This window comes from Protopterus annectens, chromosome 1.part0, assembly GCF_019279795.1.
Source record: "Protopterus annectens isolate FY-2018-M chromosome 1.part0, PAN1.0, whole genome shotgun sequence".
NCBI lineage: Eukaryota > Metazoa > Chordata > Ceratodontiformes > Protopteridae > Protopterus > Protopterus annectens.
The window spans coordinates 1,224,292,347-1,224,312,839 of record NC_056725.1 but is presented as its reverse complement, the minus strand read 5'-3'; the positions used below and the strand labels follow the sequence as shown (position 1 = coordinate 1,224,312,839).

Here is a 20,493-nt window from a genome sequence, read left to right as displayed (position 1 = left end):
GGTGAGACTGAGATTAAACAGCTGTCCTAACTGTGGGTTTAATTCCTCGTTGAGTTCGTGGAGTACACATCCGGGGACACCATCAGGTCCCATGGATGCAGTGTTTTTTGCCTTGGAGAGAGCAGTTTTCACCTGGGCATTAGAGATGTTTGGGGCGCTACTATCATTTGGTATAGATATATCTCCTTTTGGGAGGGTGGGGTGAAGTTTGCACTGAACCTGTCAGCCAGTATGTTGGCAATGTCTGTAGGATCAGTAATCTTCACATCATTTTGAACTAATTCTGAGCATATCTGGGAGCTTCCTCCCAGGTTTCTAACATAGCTAAAGAAGGCCTTATGATTGTCTTTTGAGTCCTTAGCTATTTTTTTCTCAAAATATGCTTTGGATGATTTTATGAGAGCTCTTAGCTTTTTACTTATAATGATCAAAGGTGTCTTACCTCTTAAGGATTTAGCTCTATCTTGTAGTAGCTTCCTCCTTTTGCTGTAGAGTTTGTTTATGGCTGGGGTCCACCAGACTGGACGCCTGCCTTTGGTACAGAGAGTCTTTGTTTTGTTTGGGATTGCCTGATCCATGCAGTCCTGCAGGTGCTGGTAGAAGGCATTTGTAAGTGATTCAGCGGCTTGCGTAGTGTTTACCGCAGGCTCGGGGGCCTTAAAGGAGACCACACTAGTCTTTAGAAGTGGGAAGTCAGCTTTTGAGAAGTTCTTTACTGTGTTTTTTTTTGTTTCAGGTGGGGGGGGGGGATGAGGACCTCCAGCAAGATTAGCTTGTGATCTGATCTCACCAGTGAGGGGTATACTTCAGGTGTTGAACATTGTGCTCCCATGTTCGTGATGATGAGATCAAGTATGTTTTCTCCTCTTGTGGGGATGGTGACTAGTTGTTCCATGGCATTTGAGTTTATGAATTCCAGGAACGTTTGGGCCAGAGTGTTTGGGCTTGAGTAGTGTTCCCAGTCTATATTTGGGTAATTGAAGTCACCTAGTATAATGGTGTTTGGAGATACATTTATCCCCTCCAGTGTTTTCAGGAAAGCCATGTGAGGTTCCTGGGTTTGCGAGGGTGGCCTGTAACATGCTACAAATTGCAGAGCAGTCTTGCCTATGGTTAATTGCACCTGGATGGTCTCCGATGCATCGTGCGTTGCCACCAATCTTGAGGTGTGGGTGTCCTTGATGAATATGGACACCCCCCCTCCTTTCTTGGTATTGTCCGAATTTTGGGGCCGGAACGCATGAAATATTAGTGCTATTAACTTGAAACATTGACAGAATCAGAGCATATGAATTAATACACATTTTCTGAAGTAAAAGAAGTCTACAACTCTTAATTATTGTCATTATTCATTAAGTGTAATTCACCACCTTTCCTCCAAAAGTCACTAGTTTTAGGAGGGATTAAGAGGGACAGAGCTAAAATTTGAGTCAAAATCAGGGACAGTTGAGAGGTATGTTAGATAGCTCCTCAGTATTTCCTTCACTAAAATGATAATACATCTTGTATTTATTTATTTATTAATTTACAAAGGTTCATAATACTTACTAGGCTATTGCCTGTGAGGGTCTAAAGAAGCCTAACCTTACATTACCAGAGTAGTTTTTATCCCTTAAAACTGGGGTCTATTTGTGAGACAGGTTGCAATTCCAAAAAATTACACAGGAATTGACACTTAGCTGGGATGAGTTTATTTACAGTACCTGAGTGTGGGATGGTGCTGAATGCATTTGTTAGGTCTAGATATGTGGTGTGCACTGTTTTGCCCTTGCCCATTGCTTCAGTAATGTTTTTGAAGAAGTCAACCAGGTTAAGTAGGTGGGAACTGCCCTTGAAGAAACCAAAGTGGTTTGGGTCAAGAGTCTGTAGGTTACCTATATCCTTATTTATTATTTCCATAATGATCCTTTCCATGTTGTTATATATACGACTGATCAGCCTTATTGGTCTATAATTATCTGGCATGTTGTGCAAGAGAATAACTGTTGTTGTCCTACATTCATCCAGCACAAAACCTGTTTTGAGTCTGATATTGAATAGTACCATGATGTGAAAAGTTTTTACTTATCAGTATTAATTAGTAAGGGTAATGGGAAAAGCCAAAAGATGATGATGAGTATTAATTAGTAAGGGTATATCCTGTTGATCCATTAAAGTCATTGTCACTCTCTAATCCTCCCTGATTAGACACACAGTAGAATATAATGCACCTTTAGTGTGTATCCATCCAGGTGTATTGCCCAATTTGAGAGACCCCAGTGATTCCTAACAACAAAATCTTGGGTCTGTCCTCTTTAAGTTACTCTGATTGACTAGCAGCCTTATCACTATCCCCTGTCTCTTACAGACTCTTGTGTAATGACATCTGTTTAGCTTCGAGGACTATAAATGATCCCATCCTGCCATTCTCTTACACATCCAAAAAATAGTAATATCACTAAGACTTCTTCAAAGGTCTAAATCTATATTTCAATACTGACAGAGCCTGTTTTATCTCAAAGGATTCTCTACCCATGGAATAGGCTTCCAGTCTATGTCAAACAAAGCAACTCCATAACTATCGTTAAAACAAACCTCATAGATGGGATATAGATCCATAAATTCATTGGAGGGGTGTCCTCCTTGGCTCTGTTGATAGAGGGAACAAATAATGTGACTTCAGTGGCTAAACTATTAATGATCTACTGAATCAGTTGCCTAATAAGAACCTATGAAACAATGCAAATAAATTATAATGTGGCTGTCCTTGTAAAAAATGTTCTTTAACACTTTGAGGTTCTATGATACTGCTACAAATTATATGAACTTGATTTTTTTTAATCTGAAAAACTCAAAAATCATGTTTTCCATAGGTGGGCAAACTCTCCATACCCAAGTGCAGAGGGTTTTACCCCACTCATCCTTTACTTTATATAATCAACTCTGTGGTCACTGTACCTGTGTGAAGGGGTAAATCACCTTTTGATGAATTCCAGTTCTAGTACATTCTGCACTTAGTGCTGTTAATGCTTACAGTATTTACAGTACATATGTGCTTCTGTTTTCTTAAGTATTGCAGGTGCAGACATTATTCCAAAAGGTAAATGTTTGCATATAGATATTATGTTTTTTGGACTCATCACTCAAGCTATTTCTTACTAATTATGACTTATGCCTCATTTCAATAATTTTTGTTTTCATGCTAAAAATGGTTAAATGTCTTGTACTTGATGTATATTATATTATTAAAAGAAGGAGTTTGATTAACTGTTGATTTATAATCTCCAATCAACATGATAGTTCTATCAGATTTTAATACAGGCATCACAGACCCAATCCATTCACAATGGTTATAATTCTTTCTCTCTCTCTCTTTGATGTTCTCAGCATTGTTTAATTTTTCCTCCATCTTAATATGCATTGCATAAAGAACCGACCTGGGTATGAAGAGTCATGGTTTGACATAACAATGGTATCTGCCATCTCCTTAAAAATGCCCAGTTCTTTAAACACAATCTTCTTTTTAATAAACATATTTCTGAAGTTTTAGTTTCAGAATTTATGTGGCTCGTTTCTTCAAAGTTTAAGTGAAATTTTCCCATTCAACTTCTACATTCACCTATTATCAAATATAAGGTTTATTCTTGTTTTAGAAAGGTAACATTCACATCAACAACTCCTTACATTGTTGTATGTTCTTTTGTATAAGCTTTCAGTACCATGCAGTACCATTTAGATAAGGACTGTGTTAGGTCTTAATGAAGTTCAGTTCTCTCGTAATGCTGACACTACTTCTAGTAGCAACTTCAGAGTTAACAGCCTCCCCTTCTCCTTTATACTAGGAACGCCTTTGTTTTTTTATTTAGACTTTGGAAATGGATAACAAAAATATTTACTCTGCATTCTCTCAGCATGTCTCTGTTGAGTATGAACATTTTGTAAGAAATGAGTACTAGACATTACTTCAGATCTGTCGATGTCTGATGTCTTAAGATGCGTCTTTTCCTTATTCCTGAACAATTTTATGTTCCCAGCTTTAGCACAGGCATGACATTTTCCTTTACATGCTCATCCTATGCAGTAGCGTTAGCTATATGAGTTATATCCTGCTATGGCTATAGCAGTCAACCAGCTTCCATTGCTTCAGGACACCTTCCACATGTCCAAACCATTAGTTATCTCAAACTGAGCTAAAAAGGCAAATTTGAGTGACAAGCCCTTCAGAGCTTTCCTACCATCAAACACCACTCTTGTTGTGGGCTTTCTAGGATTGATGGTTGGCTAATGCTTTAACACTGCTGTGCAATTAAGTTCCCTTCTGGGGAAAAAACTTCCACTTTACTTTTTATGACAAAAATTGCACTTTTCTGTAAATTACTAACATTAAAGTTAGGGAAAAGTGTTTTTAATAACTGCCATGTGACTTTTAATGTGTCTATATTACCCAATTGAACGTTTAGGTTACCAAATATCTAAACATCGACCTGGTAATATCGAACAATTAAAACAGCAAATGGCTGATTTAACATAGGGAATGAATTCCCTCGGCCACAAAAAAAAAAAAAAAAAAAATTTAAACCAAAATGAAGTGGGGGGGGCTATGCCCCCCGCACCCCCTAACTAAATATATCAACTCCGAGATCACTCTACAGTGGGGAAAAGGGCAAAATCCGCATAATGGCCAAGGGAATTCTTTCCCTGAGTTAAATCGGCTGTTTGTGGTTTTTTTGCTTTCGCTATTACCAGATCGATGTTTAGGTATTTGCTAACCTAAACGTTTGATCAGGTAATAGGAACCCACTTTTAATTACTTTTAAACAGGAGCATCATTTTTTATTTTTACAGTAAAAAGTTGTTAAAACTAATTGTAAACTACTTTTTGAGTTAAAAGTTGTGTTAGTTTGCTTTTGGGAGCTGGAGTAAGTGTTTAAAGTGATTTTTACTAAGCTTTTAAGGGGAAAAAGTTGCTTTTTCACCACTGGCTTGTTTTATCAACAACTGCTGCCAGTTTGTACAGGAATAAGGCATCTTTTTCAGCATAACCATTGGAACAACCTACTGGTTCCTCAGTTCTTCTGACCACAAAAATAGGAAAATTACTAAGCATCCTTTGCCATCACAGCAGGCTGCTAAAGCACCTCAGCCACAGATGGGTGACTCTGTTGTGGCCATTTCTGTTTCATCAGGCCATTCATATTTTCTCTGGTTCCCTCTGCTGTAGTCACTACAGCCAGCATAGACCGGGGGGGGGGGGGTAGACACTTCCTCTATGGCTGTTGGAATGTCCTTGGTGGGCAAGGGAGAAGCGGTAGAGAATACAACTCTGTGTAACCTGAATGTTATACCTATACTTAGGGATGTGTTTCCTGGCAAAAGTGGGTCTGCTTTTTCAGAAATTCCCGTCAAAAAGAAGCAAAAACAAAGACATATATCTTCTCCAGTCTCAGTCACTTTGGAATGGAGTGATTTATTTAGCTTAGCTCATGGTTTAGTTCAGGTTTGTGACCATTCCTGTTTAGATGTCACTGGTAAAAAAAGAGATTCTTCATTTTCTGAAGAGGTTCAGGTTTTTGAACTACAAAATAATTGCAAAAGGAAATATCCTATTTTGCCTCCTTGGATTTCTGATTCATATTCTGAGAAGAGTGAATCTTCTGACTTATCCTTTTAAAGGATTTTCTTTCTCTGAAACTATTTCCAGAATCAATCGTTTCAGTGGGAACATCATGATATTCCGCAGTCCCTGAAGAAGTATTATGATCTGTCACAAATGAATTTTCCAGAACATACTCCAGTTCCTCATATTCTTTCAGTTTTGGAGGATGTTTTGTCTAGGGTTGGCACCTTTTAAGCGGACCAAAGTGGGACATGGGGGTGTGGCCAATATGACAGTGGCCACACCCTCTGTCATGATGTCACCACAGGAGCGGTGAAGGAGATGCTGTTATGGCTATGACAAGTGGCTGCTGGAGTGGCTAGCTAGCTGGCTAGCTGGTTGCTGGAGTGGCTGGTTGGCTGGCTGCTAGTGTGGCTAGCTGGCCAGCTGCTGGAGTGGCTAGCTGACTGGCTGGCTGCTGGAGTGGCTAGCTGGTTGGTGGGAGTAGCAGCTGGGATGGATGAATGACTGAATGGATGGCTTGATGGATGGATGGCTAAATTAATGGATGCCTGACTGGATGGATGGCTGGCTGCATGAATGGATGTCTGGCTGCATGAATGGATGGCTGGCTGGCTGCATGAATGGATGGATGGCTGCATGAATTAATTGATGGCTGGCTGCATGAATGAATGGATGGCTGGCTGGATGGATGGCTGGATGGCTCATTAGAAAAAAAAAATCTTGGTCGTTTTTTAGTGGCTGTAGAAGCACTTAAAACAAAGCATTCCTGCAGCCGTGATCTTTGCAGGGCTCTTCCTGCCCAATCCGCACCCCGTTCATGAAATGTAGCCAATTGCTGCATGAATTAAAGCACCCGGATCTAACAGGCAGCAGCTTTGCCTGCAGGTCCGGGTTTCTGACGTAACTGAATTGTTGTGGAAAAGCCGGAGGTAATTGTGGCTTTTCCACTGCAATTCAGTGTGATTGAAAAGTGGGACTTTTCAAGTCCTACTACTTTGCACAGCAGGCATCGGGATGAGGCAGCTCAACCCGTGAGTGTCCCACTGACAATGGGATGGGTGGCAACCTTAGTTTTGTCACAGTCTGTAACTTGCCTGACAGCCAGCCATCTGCCCCCAAGAAAGCAGCTAGCTTGTTAAAGTTTCTTAGTCATATAAATTTTTATACACTCATCCCAGATCATACACATGCTTTAGTGAGCCCAACATTTTGTTAATACCTGTCCTTATCTTTCTGCATCTGACAAGGATGGGAAAGTTTTTGATAGATTTCAAGAAAAAAGTGCATTCTTCCTCTACACTTATTTTTTTAGAATTCTAGTCTGTAAAGCTTGTATGTTAAAGTTTATTCTTGTCTCTTTTGAGAATATGAAGAATAGTATGGCCTCTGTTTCCTGTTCTGAAGAGAAATCTACCTTATGTAATTTGGTTGCTTCTGTGTCTCAAGTGGCTACTCATTGTTTGAAGTGTGCTTATGATTCTGATGACGCCACTTCCATGTCTGCTGCCACTGGAACTGTTATGAGAAGATTTGTTTCAAAACCTCCCAGAAGATGACAAAAATGATATTTTGAACTCTCCCTTGAGAATTCCATTTTGGACTATCTGCTGAACTTAAAAGGTGTGATAAGAGAGGTAAGTCGATTCAAGAAGTCTTTCAGATTTTTCAGCCTTTCTACTCCAAGTTTGCCAAGGGGGGGGGGGGGGGTTAATGCTACCCCTACAACATTCCATAAAAAACAAAATAAACAATAAGCAAACATTTAAAAAACAATGACAGGGAGGTTCCAAAAATAAATAAAAAAGAAGAAATCTTCAGATCAAACGGTAGTCTAATTAAGTTGCAATGACTATATATGAAAGATTGACCCCCCCCCCCCACCGTGGCAATCCTTTCATCCTTCCAGAAAGTCTGAACCTCCATTTCTGTCTTCGGTAACAGATAATGTTAGATGGGTTCTGAAAATAATCCATCAAGGTTACATTTAGCAGTAGGAGTCTCCCTTCTTTTTAAGGGATTCCCTTTCACCTGCCAGACCAAACTCCTCTTTTCCCTCCTGTCATTCAACACCTGCTGGCACAGGAGATGATAAAGGTGATCCTTCCTCCTAAGTTAGGAGAACCATTTTATTCAGGAATGTTTCTGGTCCCAATGGAGACCAGTTCTGCATCTTTCCTTTTTGAACCTATTTGTGATAGTGCCGATATTCAAAGTGCTATTGATTCACAACTTGTTACCCCATATTCTTCATCGGAGTTTTCTAGTGATATTAGATTTAAAAGGTGTATACCATCACATTCCTATAAATCCAGACTTCAGAAGTTTCTTAAAGTTTTCTATGTCGGGATCACATCATCAGTTCTCTGTGTTGCCCTTTGGTCTTTTCATTGCCACAAGGGCATTCACAAAGTGTCTGCTTCCTGTGAGATCCTACTGCAGACTGCAAGGTATTCACATTTTCCTTATTTAGATGACTTGTTTATCTTTGCAGAATTGTTTTCAAAGTGTCAGGAATCTCTCTCCTGAGTAAGGAATCCCCTATGTAGACGGAGGCTCCTGGAGAACTTACAAAAGTTGTACATGATTTCTTCTTGAGGGATTTTTTTCCTGAGATGTCTCTTGGACACATCACTTCAAAGAGTTTTCCTTCCCCAGGAAAATGTAGATCTGTATCTAGATCTATTCCTGAAATTTTCCACTCAGACTGTTGTCTCAGCCAGGGAATTTCACAGGATTCTGGGTCTCATGGCACTCTTATGATCCCTCTTGCAAGACTTCACATGAGAAAAATCCAGTGGTAACTGATATCAGTATGATCCCAACATCAACATTCCCTTACATTCCAGAATCCAGTTTTGGGGTTTGTGAAATGGGAGATTTTTTCGTGGAGTCGACACATTTGTCAGAATCCAAGTCTCCCATTCTCCCTCACAGCTCCAGCAGAGTTTATCAAAACAGACACCTCAGACTTTGCTTGGGTGCAGTGTTTATGGGATAAAGTTGCAGGATCTTTGGAACTGAAATGACAGACCAAAACATATAAACATAAAAGAGATGTTGGCACTTATAAATGTTCTCATTTCTCTCAATCACCTATTATCCACAGGACTTCTGTAACTGTTTACAGACAACACCACATTGCTGTGGTACATAAACAAGCAGGGGAAACCAGATCTTACCCTCTGTGCAGACTAGCCATGGCAGACTGAGATATAGCACAGGACAATCTCACTTTATAGGCATCTTACATACTGTCAATGTAAAATTATGTAGAAGAAAAACTGAGTAGGACCAGGACAGACCCTGTCAAATGGAAATTTAATTCAGAGGTTCTTCCAAGAATTGATCTAGCTCTGGGAAGCACATCAGACAGATTTTTTTTTGCCTCCACTCACAACAATCAATTGGCAAAATTCTGCTCCAGGACTCCACACAAGAAGGCCTGGAAGAAGAAAGGTTTTTCTTTTCTTTGGGCAGAAATGTTTCTGCATGCTTTTCAACAATTTTCACTAATATCAAGGGTCATTCTGAAGATTCAAAAATATTCTTCAAAGATCATTGTAGTGATTCCCTTCTGGCCCAGATAACAGTAGTTATCCCTTCTTTTGGAAATGGCCAAAGATAATTACCACAAGCTTCCTCACAGACTAGACCTACTCACACAAGCCAAGGGCTGTTCGAAACATATTGACCCTACACAACTGGAACTGACTGCCTGGATGATAGAATCTTAATACCTTTTAGGCACCTTTTTTTCCTGAGGACATGCAGCAGGTATTAAAGGAGGCAAGAAAAAACTGCTAGTAAAAAATAATATATTAGTAAAAGGAAAAGGTTTTCTAGTTTGTGCCAAGAAAACAACCAGATGCCATTCTCTTGCTCTGCATTATTTGTATAAGTTAGTCCCCCCTGGCTTGTCTTTCTTCTCCAGCAAGGTTCATTCATAAGTCATTACAGTATGTTTGCTGGATACCCCCCAATGCATCCTCATATGAAAATCTTTTTGAAAGGGATGTTGCATACCAAGCCTCCTAAGCAGCAGGTGGCTCCTGTTTGGTATCTACATTTTTTTGTTAGAAAAACTAGAAAAACTAATTCTTGCTCCATTTGAACCAGCTCATCTGGCTGATTTGAACATGGAAAGCTGGGTTACTAATTATTCTAAGCTCTGTAAGAAGAGTATCTGAGTTGCAACCTCTTATGGTGCATCTGATTTTCTGCAAAGATAGGGTTTTCTTAAGAAGTAATCCTTCTCTTATGCCTAAAGTGGTATCCGAGTTTACTTTAAGCCAAACTATCCATCTCCCTGTCATCTTTGAATAACCTAAAAATGAGGGAGAAAGGATTCTCCATACCTTGGATTCTTAAAACTCAGGTACTATATTGACATAGCAAAAAGGACAAATATGTATTAAAACAGACTAAAGTGGTTGTCTCATGCTAGTACTTTTTGTTATGCCCACCACAAATCAAGGATTATTCTACCAGTGCCTTGGCTTCATCTGCGTCTTTTTAGAAAGGGGTGGATTCTAGAAGGATAACTCTCAAGTGTACCTCATTATGAGGAACGTTCCTCATTTGCGGGTCTTAAAAACATTATGCTCCTCAAAGGTCCATGTTGAAAGCGTCTGTCACACATTCAGTGTTAGCAAGTTTTTAAACTGATATCCATACTAAATAGAACTGAATCATATTATTTAATTAAAAGAGTTATTCTATAAGTATATCACATTTTAACCACCCTATGAGCTTGCTTGCTGAAGTTATTAAGCTGTTAGTAAGTGTTCCACATTTTGCCCAGTTCCACATTATGAAAGGTAGTGTTCCTCATTTTGGAGATGGAAGGTAGAGAGCTATGTCTAGAAGTACTGTAGAAGGAGCAAGTTGGTCCTCTGTGCACACTTAAACAAAGCACTATAAACTAGATTCCTTCTGCATGTCTAGGACAGGCTTTGTTTGTACTGTTCTCCAAGGATGCCTGGATCCTACTCCTTTGTCCTCCCGGTCAGTCTAAGCTGGAATAATTTTAACCATATAGGGAAGGCTACTGCAGTAGCCCATATGATGAGCATAGTACAGTTGTGTTAGTAAATTTACCTTATAGGATGAGCAAACTGTACATTAAACAATGTTCTCCAGCAGGATGTTAATATACAGGTAATGCCTGTTGAAAAACAAGTCCAGCACTTCATGGCACCATATTAAACTGCTGTGAAGCTCAGGTAGTTAAAATGTAAATGGATGATAAGTTTATATGCTTGCTGAGCAGCCTTTTGCTGTTTAATAAGAGTAAGATACAAATAAAAGCTAAATTAAAAAATAAAGAAAATAAAAGCCTCTGTGTGCTTGCACATCTGGATGAGAGTATAAGTGTGAGTCAATGAGACAGATCGAGATAGACAATAGACTATGCAAAAGGCAGTCTATCAGCATGGATTAACTCTTAATGTCTATCATTATTTACTGACTGTAATCATCACATTACCTTAACTAAAAAAATCATTCGCAGCAAAAACAGCAGACCGTTAAAAGGGGGTGGAGTTGGGGGTGAAGAATGGTAATAGTTTGCAGTACGTTTGTTTATTTTTTAATATTCAATTACAGAATGTGACTTCTGAGATTTTGTTCATGTGTGTGTGTGTGTGTGTGTGTGTGTGTGTGTGTGTGTGCTTGGATGTTTGTGCTTCTGAATGTATATATGTTTATGTGTGCCTAGGCATTAAATACTTACATATTTTATATTTTGATGTAAAACACTTCCTCCAGCAAAAATACATATACTAAATCAAGTTTGATTCATTAGGCCGAAGAACTATTTTACATCAGAAATATATAAAATATGTATATAGTATTACAAAAAAACAAACAAAAAAAAAACAAATACACAAAATTTTACAGACAGCCCATTCTTTAAGCGTAACATTGACTTTCAGGGTGTATATTACTATGTAAATAGTCCATTGCAGGCATATAGAGACCCTCCGCCTATGGCTTGAGCTGCAGAATACCCTTGGGCATACATTATTTACACAATAACACACACCCTGTTGGGTATTATTGCTTGTATAACAGTAGATGTTCGAATTATTACTGCCACAGTAACGGCTCCCTCCTTCCCTCTCTCAGTGCCCCTTACTTTTATATAATGGCAGTTTTACAGTACTCTAAGAAAATAATGTAATATATCAATACATAAACTATTGACAGCAAGCTTATTCTTTTTTTTCCCAGTTTTGTGCACCTGAATTTTTACCTGAGATTTTTTTCTGATAACTCTTTACTTTTATTGCATTACACTGGTTATTAAATGTTGAGCACTACACTGTTTCATTCTTGTATAACTTAAGAAATAACCGAAATGTCCTGATGTAAAATCGCATGTGATATTTCGTCATTTTCTATGCAGTTAATTACGCTTTCTATTTTTTTTTTGCTGCATTAATACCATTCGGTATTCTACTCTGGAGCACCCACAAATTATCACATATTAAAGCAAAAGCACTAATGTGTCTTTCATTCTCTCCATTGGGACCTGCTGCAGTGATGCCAAAACTGGAATCCTCAAAGTTGTGCAACCTTAGCATAAATTATATTAAGTGAGGAGGATGCAGGGGGGAAATCCTGCTGCATGGTAGGTGTATGTGTGAGGGGCTTCTCCTGCTACATCAACATCTTTAGTTTTGTTGTTTCTGTCCTTGAAGTCCACTTAAATGGCATGCTATTTTATGGTTCTGCTATGAAACACCAACTTCCTGAAAGCTGACGTGTCAAAAGGAGGAAAAACAAAAAAGCCCTGATGCGTTCTCGAAATGTGGGTATGTGTGGGGGAGGGCAAGCTGCCAACATCCCCTGAACTTATATATACCAACTCCACATTTGCACCAACTTGAAGAAGGCAGAAATCTCCCAAAGCAAGTGAATCATTGCTGATACATACAAACCATACCAGCAGTCCTATGGGAAATAGCATTTAGCATTATGACATTCATTTATTTTTGGCATGCTGCTGATGCTCAAGCACTTTCTTCTCAAGCATGTGCAAGGCAGGCATTATTTTACTGTATCATGATGAAAGGTACCATATCCAAGCAAAACTTTTGGATTACAATAGCCAAGCAAGACTTTTTGATTATCTGCATTATATTTTACTCTTCTGAAAAAATGCTTTGAAGTTGCATATTAATAAATGTCTCTGACAGACAGGAGTGCAGTAGCATTTGTTGTCATTGAGTTAAAACAATTTACATTCGTATGTACTACACAGTCATATTTGAAACTTATAATGCACAATAAAGGAGAGTGTACATATAATATGAAATACTTTCTGTCTTATTTTAAAAACATAAACATTATTTTTATAAAGGAAAAAAAAAACACTCATGGAGATATGTCAGGTAGAGAATATTGATCTGAAAGAACTAGGATTATCTGGTAGTACTACAGCCTTACTTGAACAGGTTTTCTTATCTTCATTCAGTATGTATCCTTCTTTACATTTGCAGTAATAGGATGTTCTGATGTCCACACAGATATGCTGACATCCATGATCGCCTGCACACAGATCTTTACCTGCAGACACATTTTAGAGACACACAGCTTGTCAGTGTAAATCAATTTCCAAACAAGGCTTTATTTATTATTCACAGATTAATCTATTTGATTTATTTTTTTTCAGCACTCGTTCATAGTTCACAGTGCACTGCATATTTAAATATTCACTACCAAGAATCATTTTGTTATGAAATACAGTCTTGGATGACAGGAAGGGGCAGCAGCTGAATATCAGTTAAGAACACAGATATAATTTCTTGACATCAAAGATGACTAAAATGGTTCTTGCAGTGAGAGATGTAATAGCAAGCAGCATTCCAAACAAGCTGTTATACAGAACTATAAAACGTCAGGAAATACAGAAGAAAATGCAGAAAGCAAGCAAGCATGCAAGCAAGCAAAAAAGTATATTTTCATGTTACTCATTACAAGAAAAAGGATGGGGAGTCTTAACAATAAAATAGTTCAATGATTAGATAATGTATGGCACAGGATAGCCCTGGAAGACACCTTGAAGACTTTCTTCCAAGGATAAGATTAATGACACACTTATTATTCTGGATAGGACGAGATAACCACTGACATACATATTTAGCTATAGAAAAATTAGTTCTAAATACAATCAGAATATTAATAATATGTAGTAAACAGAAGAGCATTTAAAACAAAGAGTAAACCTAAAAATATAAAATCAGTAGCGGGCCTGTTTAGTGGTTTTGATGACCATGACATCAATTTGAATAAATGTACTTGAATAATGCATCCCTTTCAGAATTACTAGTTAGTGTCTGGCCTAATGATTGAAGGGACAGGGAGGGAGTTGACCTCTGTGTCTAGTGACCCAAGTCTGTATAAACACAGGTGATGGAGGGTCAGGAAAAAAGAATTAAGGCTTCTTGTCCTTCTCCTGGGGGGAATGGATTTCCGTGCTCTAACAGTGGCTGTTAGTGCAGACTAGCAGTCAAATATGTTGGCTTACATAGAGCTCATGAGCAAATGTCAAAGCTCGATACATGTGTTAAAAAAATGTCAGCTGCTAAAAATATTACGCTTTCAAGGCCATGGAAGAAAACATAAATATTCGTATGCATATCCACTGAGCTGCATGCTGTATTGTCCTGTCTCCCCTTTTGATTACCATAGATGTATGACTTATTACCCCTTTGACTGCAAGGTTAATTCCCCCAGACAGTGAATGCAAGACATGATGGAAAAACCCCACAAGAAAGACTAGGAAGCAGCTGTCAAGAGAATAGAATAAATGGGGTAAAGGAAGAACTGGTAGCTCCGACATCAGTGGGGTTCAACGGCAAAAGCAGATAAAGTAAGGGGAAAAAATAGCGCTATTCCTCATCTGGTAGATAAGCAGGTGATTAACTGATAGCAGGTAATGTTAGCAAAACCTTTTCTGATTACTTCCTGAGTATATTGGTTACGACTTAGAAACGTGCTTGTGAATCAGAATACTTACAGCTTGTTTTGCTTCTTTCCAAAGCCCAGAATATATCTTATTTATTTATTTATTTATTTATTTTTTATTTAACATTTGTTTACCTTATCTAAAGAAGGTTTTGGTGACAGAGCTATAAGGAGAGTTTGAACTGAAACATGTCAGCGTCTGACTAAGGAAATATGCTGTTGTATTGATTATCCTTACAGACTCGGCCTGGTTTGAAACTTTGTGGAAGTCACACCTACTGGATTTCAGGCAATCCCATTTCTGTCTGTGGTAAAAATAAAATGTATGTTGAAGAGTAAGAGTTAAACCTTCCGCTGAGTAACTTAGGTATGTCTGGAGATTGTTCATACAATGGCTTTTGTCATTATCATGCTCTTAGGGGAAATGTTATAACTTACGTAATGGTTTCCTTTTGTCCATTGTCTTTGAAAATAGATGCAGTTCAGGGGATGGTTTAGTTCTTTTTATGTTTTAAGCAACTTCTTTGTAAAAAGATACGTTTTCCTATTACTAGATTGAGACCTAAAGCTAGAAGAACATCATTTTCCTGTTATACAAACATTCGATACATTCAGAACAGCCCTTGATAAAACAGATTATCTGAAATTTAAACCAAAGGAATCAGGAAATTAGCCACCTGATAATCTCCTAAAGAAGTTTAGAATTGTATTCATGTTGCATTGTAACATTGTGATTCTAGACTCTTACAAAGCCAGAAGTTTACGTTTTTGATATCTTAACTCTTAGCAGTTCCCAGAATCTATTTAAAAGTAAATTCCACCAACAATGAAAGAATGGTTGGTGTATGGATGAAGGTTGTTTTTTGAAGATCAGTTCTGAATGCCAAATTAGTCTTCATGAAATCACAGGATTCTTGTACTATACAAGGAGGCAAAAGAGGTGTGGGATTGTTGATTGTGAAGCCTTTGGAAGCAAAGTCAGAGGCACCATGTAGCAGAAAGTAATTGCAATCACAGCATACTCCATTGACTTTCCTGCCATTGAGACAACTGTGGAGGAATTCTCCTACACCCATCACCAGTAGCACACCTAAATTCTATAGTTTTGCATACTCACCACTGAAAAAATGAAATCACTGTTTTACTAGGGGATAAGCTTCCCCCTTCATATATGTCTGATGAATAGTCCTGTGCCTGGGCACACCTTTAGTTATTACAATCAAGCCCAGGTTTGCTGCATCTTGAGGGAGGAACGTGGCATTTCTTCCATTTCTGTGACTGTCTACAGGAAATAAATTGTGTTGCTTAGTGGCCAAAAATGGTATTGTCCAATTAAGTTTCAATTGATAAGTGATTTGATCACTAGAAATGTGAAATCACTCTTATGGCAATGCTGCCTTTCACAGCAGTGCTGTCAGAGAACAGAACTACTTCCAGAGAAAAGCAATGTCTGTGAACACATCCTACTTGCTTGGGCTTATTAAATCCCCCTAAATATTTGTCAGTCTGTTGACAATAACCTAGCTACAAATTTCAGATTCACATTAATTAGCGAAACAGCCATTTAACTAGATCAGGATTTAGGGGTCTTGTCTGGGTTTCAGGAAGACAGTTATAAACTCTCTGCCAGCAAATGCAAATAGAGATGAAGCTGCAAGATAACAAGATAAATACTTATTTTTTGTACACAGCTCCCTAGGGCCAATTCAAACCTGGAGTCCTCTCCTCTGATATATTCTCACTGCACTGATTTCTACCATGGGTTTTAAGGCTTGAAGGATATTTTAATTTTCTTTGAAAAGGCACACAAAATGTTATCTCTAAGCAGTTGCTCTATGTACTTTTGGGTGCATTATTGTGTGAGTTAAAATTCCCTCTGTTATGATCTCTATCTTGGTGTGTGAAATAAAGAGACCACTCTTTCCTCTTGGTGGTTTATTCTTCAATCCTCTATCATACATTATATAGCTGGTCTTAATGAAAAAAGAAAGGACATGCATCAACTATGAAATAAAAAAAAATAGTGGAATTTAGTGATATATAAAGTAATTCTGGAGGGATGGAGGGGAAGTACTGTTGTGGTTAACAAGAAATTTAAGTTTATCCATTGCAAGGATAACAGCCACACATGATAGATGAAGTAGTCCATCTCTGCTAACATATTCGGTATGCATTTTGTAATGAAGTGTCTCTCTGGATGGGAAGTAGATAAATACATAAAAGCTACACAAGACAGATAAGACAAAGGGAAGACCAAGTGGCAGCTGGAGAAGGATAATTTATGATTAATTATTTACAAACATTTCAGAGAAAATATATTTGGAATCCATAGCACCTTGTGTGAGAGAGTATATTATTCTGGTTTAGGGACATATTTTAAGGTGGCTATAGCAACTAGAAAAATGGATGGGGAAAGAAATCAAATGAAAAGAGAAGTGCATATTGATTATGGCAGAATCTGCAGACTATAGATCCTTCATATGCAACTTCATATGTTTACATGTTACATCTTTGTTTTAGAGAAAGATTTTAATTAAAAGGCTATCCAAAACCCAAACGCCAGGGTGCTCCATAAAGTAGGAGCTACAAACAAAATATTGAGAACCACACCTAGGTTGCTGAACTATGGAAACCTCTAGGAATCTCTCATCAACTGAGCAAGTAGGGGAGGGTAACTGATGAGACTAACAGAGATATCATAATTAGCCCAGTCAACAATCACACCTTCAAGTTAATTTTCCAATCCACAGGCAAACTGTGCACTTTATACATACCAGACATGATATGGCATGGACTGGTTAAGGCAGCAAATACCAGCACCAAACTGTTTATCAGTGGCAGACACCAAAAACAAAAAAGAAACTATCTCTGGCTGGGCTTGGTGGACAGCAGCACACAATACCCTGGTTATGATGGTATGACATCATGTACCACAGTGGGGATTATCAACAAGTACCTATGAATCTAAGTGGGCAAAAGCACTTTTTCACACCACAGTTACTAATGTGGCAAAATTGAGATATGACCCCTGCTAACACTTTTAAGTCTAAATCCACCAACAGACTTAAACATTCCACATCTGGTGAGAGAGGTTCAACTAGAAGACCCTCAGTGAAAGCTGAATAGTACATCCAGGAGTAAGGCTGGCTTGCACAGTCTGTCTATAATCCAAGACTGAGCTGATCAGTCCTTTACTACAGCAATCTCCATGGTTAGGAATTCAGTATTTATATGGAAGATTTCTAGATAACATTTTTTATGCATTTACCTATGACAAATGCCTCATTGCAAATAAAATCATGAATGACCTACTGCTTTTGAACCACTTATTGTTTAAAGATCGTGTAAATGTGATAACTTGTTAAACTCTCCTTTTTGTAGCCAAGGAACAACAGCTCTCCACGCATTAAGAAACTTTGTTATGTGACTTCAGAGAGGTAATTTCAGTCAGGTTCTTTTCCAAAGTGCTGCATGTTGTGTATGAGGGATATCTGTAACAAGTAAAGATGAAGTTTCTTGCCTCAAATTTAATGTAGTGGGCTGGTATGGAGAATAGCCAAAACTATGTTGGATGTCAGGTTATCTGAACTGTGCCATCAAGTGCAGCCCTATATCATTGGGAAAGGCTGTCTGTACAATAGTAACATGCTCGTATTTACTTTGGGGTCCACTTATAGACTTAGTGTTCCTGACTGCAATAGTTTCACATTCAAGGTAGTTTAAAGTAATATGACTGGAGTCTGTGATGTTTGAAGAGTCCAAATCAGTATTAAGGGCTATTTTTTGCAAGAAATCGCTTGTCTGAGCAATTTGTCAGTGATAATAATTCACAGTTTCAGTCAGCAAAATTTGAAACGTTGATGAAGCAAAATAACAACTGCACATCATCATTCAAACAGGAATGGTCTGGCTGTAAAATTTAATTAAAAATATGAAACAACTGTGAACAAAATTTGTCAATAAGTTTTAATTGAATCCTGATTTCATTAAACAATATACATTTTTTTGAGTGAACTCATGGAACTACATGGATAAGGAAGTTCCCTGTTCTCCCAGGATTCAGCAGTCTTTAAGTCTGTGTGTTAAAGATATAATGGTGTGATATGACAGGTAGTGTACCCCCACTACGTAAAATGCTTGTTTTTTTTTTGTTTTTTTTTATTTCCTTCTTTTTTGAGAAACCTGCAACTATGGTTGTTGTAATCAAAATGAGTGCAGGGGCTTTACCTGTGGATATGTTGACATAAGACCTACATTCTACATATTTGCCTGTTGCTGCCCTTCCTTTTCATTCTGTTTATAAAACACACCCATTTAACTCAACTAAAAGACTATCTATTTGATAATGGTAAAACCTTTTATTCCTGGAGAGAACAAGAATAAACTGTCATTCGAGTGAAAGCTAGGTAGCCTATCCAAAAATGACAATGAAACCTTGAACTGGTAATGCCTGAGTGATTGATTTATTGATTAATAAATATTGTATAGTCAACATGTATAAAGTATAACACTTTTCAATATGAATACTATTAAACCAAATGTGGTCCTGCAATAAAATTACAATTTTATATGGTGCATTCTTAGCAGAAGAAAGAATGGGATGTAGTATCTTGGCTGCCAAATCATTAACTTATCTGATCTACATTAAGAGTAAACATTGTCCTGGGAAGTACATTTAATTACTTTAAGTCCAAGTCGGTTCTGAGCTCCTCCCTTATTTAAGCACGTTTTGCATCTAGTTTTACTGGTTCAGCAGCATTGCATATGTAAGCTTCTCAGGTTTTCAATGGCATTCCCTATCTTTGTAAATGTATACCTATGACTGTAATAGTGTGGTAGGTTTTTTCCTTTTATTATCTCCCTGAATGACTACCAACAGGCACGGCTCCCTATACCCAAATGACCCATTTATTCCTTCTGTGGGAAGAAGACTCAGACCAATTTGTTCTTCAACCAGGGAAGAACACTACATTCCATTCATTTTCTACTCCAGGCGGGAGCCTTATGTGCCTATTCATTCATCCTCAGAAGGCAATAATTATGTGTTATAGAGCAGGCCATTTTCTGTTTATGCAGGCTCCCTTCCCAAAGTATCTCTCTCCTCTGAAAGCAACTGGTGCTGGCTGCCTTAAGCACTGTTGCTCTAGGAGGTCACATGTGTAATCCCACACACATGTCCATACTTCCTGGCCTACATGCAGCTTTTAGCCCTTATGATTCAACAGTTGTATCCTATAGTCCCTCAACACTCCTGTTATGGTCAGCACTGCAGTGCTTCATACCACATCCTTCCCTCCATAATGAGAAGGCTGGATCTACTGGTCACCCCCTATTCTCCCTGATCTGATTCTTTTTGCACCCAAGCCACTGATCAAACTCGTGTCATCTGGGGTGTATTCAGGGCTTTTGTAAAAAACATCATTAAATAATTCTGCCACACTGGTAAGTGGAAAAATTATGTATGGTGCCATTGAAACCCGATGAAAAACAGGAATAGAAGATGTACTCTGATGTACTAGAGAAAGTTATATGGCAGAATATGAACCAGATTGCAAAAACTTGCCTGAGAATGTTTTAATAAAGCCATTTCCATTTTGCAGAAAGAGTATATTATTTTATTTTTATAGTATGGTCATAAGCATAGGCACCATTTCTGTGTGTGTAGAGGGGGGATTCTCTCTCTCTCTTTTTTTTTTAGTATTATAATAATGTCAAGGGTTTAGGAAGACAAGGAAATGTATTGCACACTGACTACTCTCAGAGTACATGTAAAGTAGTTCAAGGCTCATGCTAACTGGGGTTCACAAAACTTAAAAGGAGATAGGTTTAACTTCAAAATAAACCTGGAATACACTCCAGGTGTTTTCTGAATGGTGGAAGCTTAGTGGCTCTAGTGTCCAAACTAATCTCAACAGATAACAGAC

At 38.1% G+C, this 20,493-nt stretch overlaps 1 protein-coding gene across 1 annotated transcript in view; it reads right to left on the bottom strand.

The window, feature by feature from the left end:
• Positions 1–20,493, bottom strand: part of MATN3 (matrilin 3) — a 211,780-nt gene that overhangs the window by 130,841 nt on the left and 60,446 nt on the right. The window contains exon 3 of the mRNA XM_044070073.1: positions 13,049–13,168. Coding sequence (XP_043926008.1) covers positions 13,049–13,168 — 120 coding nt within the window. The remainder of the gene's footprint in view (positions 1–13,048; positions 13,169–20,493) is intronic.